Consider the following 7,615-nt stretch of genomic DNA (forward strand, 5'->3'; position numbering starts at 1 on the left):
TCGTCCAACCCATGCTAGCATGGAAAGCGGACGTTAAACGATGATGATGATGATGATGATGATGATCATGGTGAGCTGGCAGAAACATTAGCATGCTGGGCAAAATGCTTAGTGGTATTTCATCTGTCTTTGTATCTGAGTTCAAATTCTGCCAGGGTCGACTTTGCCTTTCATCCTTTCGGGGTCAATAAATTAAGTACCAGTTGTGTATATTGGGATCGATCTAATCGACTGGTCCCCTCCCCCCAAATTTCAAGCCATGTTCCTCGAGTTGGCAGTTTAGTAGTGACCGAGTTATTTTATTCGGTTCTTTTTTTTCTTTTAAATAATTGAAACAAAGGCAGTGTATTTCGATAGAAATATGGTAACAAAGAGGATAACCATGGCAATTTGCCTACCTACTTTTCAAACTTCATTCCACACCCACTTTGTCCAAGAGAAACATGGCAAGGAGAGATTATTTTTGCCATTGAACTAAGACTATTCATTTATTATATGATAATACTAGTTCAGCATTATTGATAACACATTATTTGAAGCATAAGATTTATCAACAAATGATTTATAATGAAGGAAGGAGAGATGTCATCTGTTTCTTACTTTGTTGTTTAAATTTCACTACCATTAACCTTGTATTCTAATATAGCTGTTCTGGTTTAGCCCCAGGTCAGTTTCAATCAAGCAAGCTAATGATCAAAAGCATTCCATTTGTAACCATGTTATTTTTCAGTCTCAATGCACCCAAGACCAACTACATTGGTAAATGTCTTTTTGTAAGATGGTTATAATTTAAGAGAGATTTGACTGCTATTTCTATTCCCAGCAGGTTAAGCAACCATGTCAAAGCTCTTTCAGCAGCTTAGTTTATATGTCAAGTATTTAACTATTTTTTCATTATCTTCTCACTTTCCAGATTCTTTTAAAAGTTTGAATCAAATCTAAGTGTTTTCTATTGTTCTCTTGGTACATAAGGAGTCAAAAAGCATTTGCAGGTTGCTTTCTTAACGATAATTACTCATAAAACAGAACCCACTTGTAACTACTTAAATGATTTATAACCACTTAAATTGCTATGAAGCACAATTCTAAGCTGATGGTTTTGCTTGAATTTTTACCATAGATCAATTAAAAACTCAAGTGTTAGCAATTTTGCACACCAGCTACAAACTGTTTTTTATTGCAATTATTTTCTTCACACTTCTCAGATTTTACAAAACAATATTGTGATCATTAGTTACTTTCTTAACGAAAATTTCTCTACTCTGGTGTTAATCATTTAGACATAGTGGAATTTTAACCTGACACTTAATATATCCATTGTTATTTTTTCTGGTTCCTTCAAACAGACATGGTACTTCTCTTGCAGGCTTCATTTTCATGTTAACCTCTTCATTCTTGATATGTGTTTAATTTATGCTACATTTTGTTTGTATCATTTTTTTTTTAATTAATTCTTTTATTAATTTTTCTTTTTCAGAATGGCTAAAAATGGCTAAAGCTGGCCAATACACCTTAAAGGAGAAGATACAAGAAGAATTTTTGGAATGTAAAATTTGTTTTGAACCTTATGTGAAACCCAAAGCCCTTCCTTGCTTGCATTCATTTTGTGCAGAATGCCTAAAGGATTATGTTCGAAAAAATCCTGACAAAAACGCTATGCGTTTTTGCTGTCCAATTTGCCGGAAGGAGATACCAATGCCACCTAGAGGCATTGATGACTTCCAAGACAATTTCTGGCTTCTTAGCCTCTCTAATTCTTTGGAAGAAGGCGAAGATGAATGCCGCACTTCTTGCAATGGTAAAAATGCACGTAGTAATGTGTGGACAACTCAAAAATGGAATCACCAAGCAAAAAATGTAACTACAGCATCAAACCCATTGTATCCACCCTCATTCCAAGAACTAAAACTCCGTGGATTTGAGTAAGTTGTTCATAATTTTTTTTTATCTGATGTTAAGAAACCATTGTTGTGTTGGTTGTCACATTTGCTTTACTTCCTTGTAGATTTAATAAAACTAAATAGCACAAGAGTAATGTACAACAGTGAGGAAAGTAAACAGTATTAGTTATATACTGGTTCAATCCAGTTCAGTTATTTTGTTTTCCTTGCTGAGTCTGGAGGAAGGGGCAATGCACATGACTTTCTATGTTGTCCATGACCGAAAAGCTTGGTATCATTAATATTCCATTGAAACTGTTGTGAGTCAACACCATCAGAGAAGACATGAGCTAGAAGAAGATTGCAGGAGGCCAATGTTCAGGAGGAGGAAGGACTGAGTATATAGGGTAGTGGTGGGTGCAACTAGAGTGATAGGAGTGGGGAAGACTAGTAAGTCAGGGATGCTTGAGTGGAGGAGGTACTAGTCCAGCCACTTTGTGGAACAGAGGCCATTTCACTTTGGCCTCTGTTCCTCAGAGGCCATAGTATACAAATATACTTGTCCTTCCCCTTCTCCTTTAGAAATCTATGACCTTGTGCTAGTGTATGTAATCATTATTTTGGGGTGGTCAAGAAGCTTCTGAGACAGTGAAATTGCTTACTGCTCAATTGAATATCCCCCCAAAAAAGTCATGAAGACCCACAATTCCACAGCTAACTCATTTCTAATATCCCTAGCACTTCCTAATTAAGAAATTATTATTATTATTACTCTTTTTAATTGTTTATTGCTGTAATTGTTGTTGTTGTTAATCTTGTTAATCAATTTCCACCATTGATTAGTTTTCAGTTTTCAAAAACAACATTGGTTACAAAAATATAATTTGATCAGATATTCTTATCCTGTGATCTTTGAACTATTATTATTAAATTTCAAGAGATCAGTCATTTATACAATAACCCAAGTTTATTTAACCCTTCATAACCATATTTTTAATTGAAATATGCTTTCTATTTGTTTTTAATCCAAGAATTCAGATGGGTTTAGTAAAATATCATCATTATAGTTTTAATGTCTACATAGGCACAGGAGTGGCTGTGTGGTAAGTAGCTTTCTTACCAACCACATGGTTCTGGGTTCAGTCCCACTGTGAGTAGATTTGGTAGATGGAAACTGAAAGAAACCCATCGTATGTATATATATATGTATTTGTGTTTATGTCTCTGTCACTTAGCAGTTTGGCAAAAAGAGACCAATAGAATAAGTACTAGGCTTACAAAAGAATAACACCTGGGCTTGATTTGTTCAACTAAAGGCAGTGCTCCAGCATGACCGCTGTTAAATGACTGAAGCAAATAAAAGAATAAAAGAATATTCATACTTGCATGGATCAGACAAGAGCATGTGTTGGGGAAGAGCTTTTATGGCTGGATGCCCTTCTTGATGCCAACTCTCATCTCCAACTCTGCAGACATGGCTAAGAACAATACTGTATGAACAAGTCTTTAGTTCACAAAGATTGCTCAACATGTTGAGATATGTCAACAAGCCTGGACATGCTTTTTCAATATCAATCATCATCATAATCATCATTTAATGTTCATCTTCCATGCTAGAATGGGTTGGACAGTTTGGCAGAAGCTGGCAAACCAGAGAGCTGCACCAAGCTCCAATCTGTTTCGGCATGATTTCTGTGGTTGAATGTCCTTCCTAACACCAACCACTTTACAGAGTGTACTGGATGCGTTTTATGTGGCACCAGCACCAGCGAGGTATATTCAGCATAGCTTTTATAGCTGGATGCACCTCCTAAGGCTAACCACTTTTCAGAGTGTACTGGATGCAGTGGGGTGAGATCCAGGATGTTTTTTTTTGGATGTTGCCCAAAGGTTTTGAGAAAAATCGCAATTCGTAACAAATGGAGCCATTTGTATGTATTCTAACTTTGTTGTGGCAGACCATATGCATACGAAACAGAAATACTATGAAACTGCTGGAAATAAAATAACAATGTTATTATATTTGCAACAGTGCAGTGAGTATTGATTTACCTATGGAAAACTACACTTGTGTATCATCATCATCATCGTTTAACGTCCATCTTCCATGCTAGCATGGGTGGAATGGTACCACAAGAGCTGGCCAGGCCGAAGCATGCACCAGACTTCTGTGACTATTTTGGCAGGATTTTTACAGCTGGACGCCCTTCCACTCAGCCAACCACTCAGCTAAGTGGACTTAGTGTTTTTTATGTGGCACATGCACAAGCAAAGTGAGTAGTGCTTTTTACACGGCACAAGCACAGGTGAGGTCAGTTTTAGCAAGGTTTTTACAGCTGGATGCCCTTCCTAACACCAACCCTGCAGCAGAGTTGACTTAGTGCTTTATCATAACTTAATAACATGGAAAAAAATATAACCATTATTAAAGTTCAAGCTTGTATTTTCAAAATTTGGTCCCGCTTTTTTGGCATCGACTTGGCTAGAAAGAGTGTTGCCCAGGCAACTAGGGCAATAATCCCTGTATCCGCCACTATAAGTGAATGACACCATCCGTATGAACAGTGAGACCTTTGTTAACAATCACTGAATACATGTGATGACGAAGGGAAATCTGAACACATTTGCAAAAACACACAAACACACATACATATACATTTACATATGGAGATAAGTATACATCAGACTTCTTCCAGTTTTCATCTCCTGAATCCACTCACAAGGATTTGATTAACCTGAGGGTACCATAGAAAGCTTTTGCCCAGGGTGCCACACAATGGGATTGAACTTAAAACTGTGTGGTTGGGAAGTGAAATTCTTTACCACACAGCCATGTCTGGGCCTACAAGGATTTAGTAAAATGATTTTGTCCTAATTAAGCTGGTGCTTGAGGTACATAGCTTAACAAAGTGTTCTTAAAATTGATGGGAGTTTTTTCTTAATTTAAATTTGAACATTTTAATAAAAGAAGTGTTGTATACAGAAATTAGAATCAGAAGCAGTCCATAGTGAGTTGGCATCAAAAGGGTCAATCTTTTAAAAATTGTTTCTTTGATTTATTTATTTTTTCTTTAAAAATATGTTAATTGGCTTAAAAAATAGTCTGTTATTTTTTTTTCCTTGAAAAATGTGGCTGTTATGTAGAGTATGGTACATTAAAAAAAAAACAAAAAAACATATGGCTGTTTGCTTGGTGTATGATGCAAATTTCAGATATAACATTCAATGGATTTCTTTGATAAAGGGCAATAAAACTACTTTGGTTATGGAGATAGAGAAAAATGTCTGACTATCAGATAGAGACAAATTTATATCAGTGCTGATCATTTTGTGCTTAGAAGGCATTCATTGCACTTATAAGCATTACTCCACTCCTATACATGCTCGAACACACACACATACTGTTATACATCTAATTCTATTTCACTGAGTCTGTCATAAAACAGTATTTTAGCTTTTTTGATGATGTAGTTTGTTTTTTTCTTTCCAAATAAAGAGTCAGTGTGTGCTTAAGAAGCTTGCATTCCCCAACCATTTGGTCCCGAGTTCAATCCTTCATGTGGCACCTTGGGCAAGTGTTTTCTACTATAGCCTCGAGCCGACCAAAGTCTTATGAGTAGATTCGGTGGACAAAAACGGAAAGATGCCTCCTCGTGTGTATGTGTATGTGTGTGTGTGTGCACGCACGTGTATGTGTGTGAGTTGTCTTCAATAATCATGACATCACATGATTATTGTATACAAGTGTCACTTTATCTGTGTCATAAAACCCCCTCCACTTAAAAGACTATCCTCATGGGAGGTGCCACATAAAAAGCCCCCAGTGCACTCTACAGAGTGGTTGGTGGGGTATTGGGAAGGGCATCCAGCCATAGAAACCATGCCAGAACAGACAATGGAACCTGGTGCTGCTCCTGGCCATACCAGCTCCTGTCAAACCACACAACTCCCGCCAGCATGGGAAACAGATAGTAAGTGATGATGATGATGATGACTATTATTATTTAGGACAATCATAATGCAGCGAGCTGGCAGAATCATTAGCATACTGGGCGAAATGCTTCACAGCAATTCACATTCTGAGTTCAAATTGTGCCAAGGTCAGCTTTGCCTTTCATCCTTTCAAAGTCAATAAAATAAGTACCAGTTAGGCTCTGCAGTCAATGGTATGGCCCTAACAGCATGGATGACTACCTTGTGATTGCTTACTCTTTTACTTGTTTCAGTCATTTGACTGTGGCCATGCTGGAGCACTGCCTTTAGTTGAACAAATCAACCTCAGGACTTACTCTTTGTAAGCCTAGCTGTCAAGCGATGATGGAGGGACAAACACAAACACACATACATACATACATATATATATATATATATATATATATATATATATATATACGATGGGCTCCTTTCAGTTTCCATCTACCAAATCCACTCACAAGGCATTGGTCGGGCCAAGGCTATAGTAGAAAACACTTGCCCAAGGTGCCACACTGTAGGACTGAACCTGGAACCATGAGGTTCGGAAGCAAGCTATTTGCCACACAGCCACTCCTGCACCTTGTCCAAATGTTTTGCAAAATACTTCTGTGCAAATGCCCTGACCTATCACATTGATAATTTAAATGATGTTAGTATTTGTCTTCTCTGTCAGAAGTGACTTTTACTTTCTATTTCTTGCAAATTAATGAAAAAGAAAGAAAAAATTGTAAAAAAATATTTTTAAAAAATTTAAAAAAGCAGTGACAAAGCAATGAAAAATTTCTGCTCATGTACAACTGGAAAAGTATAAGAAGTGATAAAAGTAGGGAAGTTTAGGAAAATAAAAACATATTGGTTTTGATTTCTGAGAAGCTGAAGTGGAAAGATTCATGTCTCAGGAGTGTTGGATTTTTTTTCTTGATAGAAATTATATTTTCAAATTTGTACACTAAAATCAGTCAATATAGGAAAGAGAAAGAGTGAGGAGAGAGAGAGAGAGTTCCTCTCCAACATTATTCCAACCAATGAACAAATTCTCTGGAGATTCAAATACATTTACCACTTGCCAATTGCTAAAACTTCATAATTTTCCCAGACAGATTGAAAGAACAAGTTAGGTGAGTGTCGTGATTTAATTATGAAGTTGACTTTTGTGAAAATTTGTGTTTTGTTAATGGAGTTAAGGAAATCAAAATCCTGACGTCCTTAGACTGGATTCCATTCTATTCTGTTGCAATTATTTTAGATTGGTTTCAGGGTGTGGTTAACATACTTAATAGTCTTAACTACTTAGCAAATAGGACTTTGTTGCTACAGCTAAAGAGATGTAGTAACTTAATTTGGCCAGGCGTGTGATGTAGGCATTCTGATTAATTAAGCGTGTGTTCTGATTTAGAAGGTGGTGATGTATTTTGATCATGAACCAGAACACACATGCATGCGTATGCACACACACACATGTGTGTGCACACGCACATGTGTACACACATGCACACACTAAGGGTGGGGACACTTTAGTCAGAGAATGGTAAGGTGACTGATGTGATTCAGTCAACATCATCATCATTCATCATCGTCGTTTAATGTCCGCTTTCCATGCTAGCATGGGTTGAATGATTTGACTGAGGACTGGTGAACCAGATGGCTACACCAGGCTCCATCTGATTTGGCAGAGTTTCTACAGCTGGATGCCCTTCCTAATGCCAACCACTCTGAGAGTGTAGTGGGTGCTTTTACGTGCCACCGGCACGAAGGCCAGT

General features: G+C 37.2%; 1 protein-coding gene across 1 annotated transcript in view; it reads left to right on the plus strand.

The window, feature by feature from the left end:
- LOC106875007 (tyrosine-protein kinase fyna) overlaps positions 1–7,615 on the plus strand; it is a 430,432-nt gene that overhangs the window by 367,643 nt on the left and 55,174 nt on the right. The window contains exon 3 of the mRNA XM_052966727.1: positions 1,478–1,922. Coding sequence (XP_052822687.1) covers positions 1,478–1,922 — 445 coding nt within the window. The remainder of the gene's footprint in view (positions 1–1,477; positions 1,923–7,615) is intronic.

Source organism: Octopus bimaculoides, chromosome 3, assembly GCF_001194135.2.
Source record: "Octopus bimaculoides isolate UCB-OBI-ISO-001 chromosome 3, ASM119413v2, whole genome shotgun sequence".
In the NCBI taxonomy this organism is placed as follows: domain Eukaryota; kingdom Metazoa; phylum Mollusca; class Cephalopoda; order Octopoda; family Octopodidae; genus Octopus; species Octopus bimaculoides.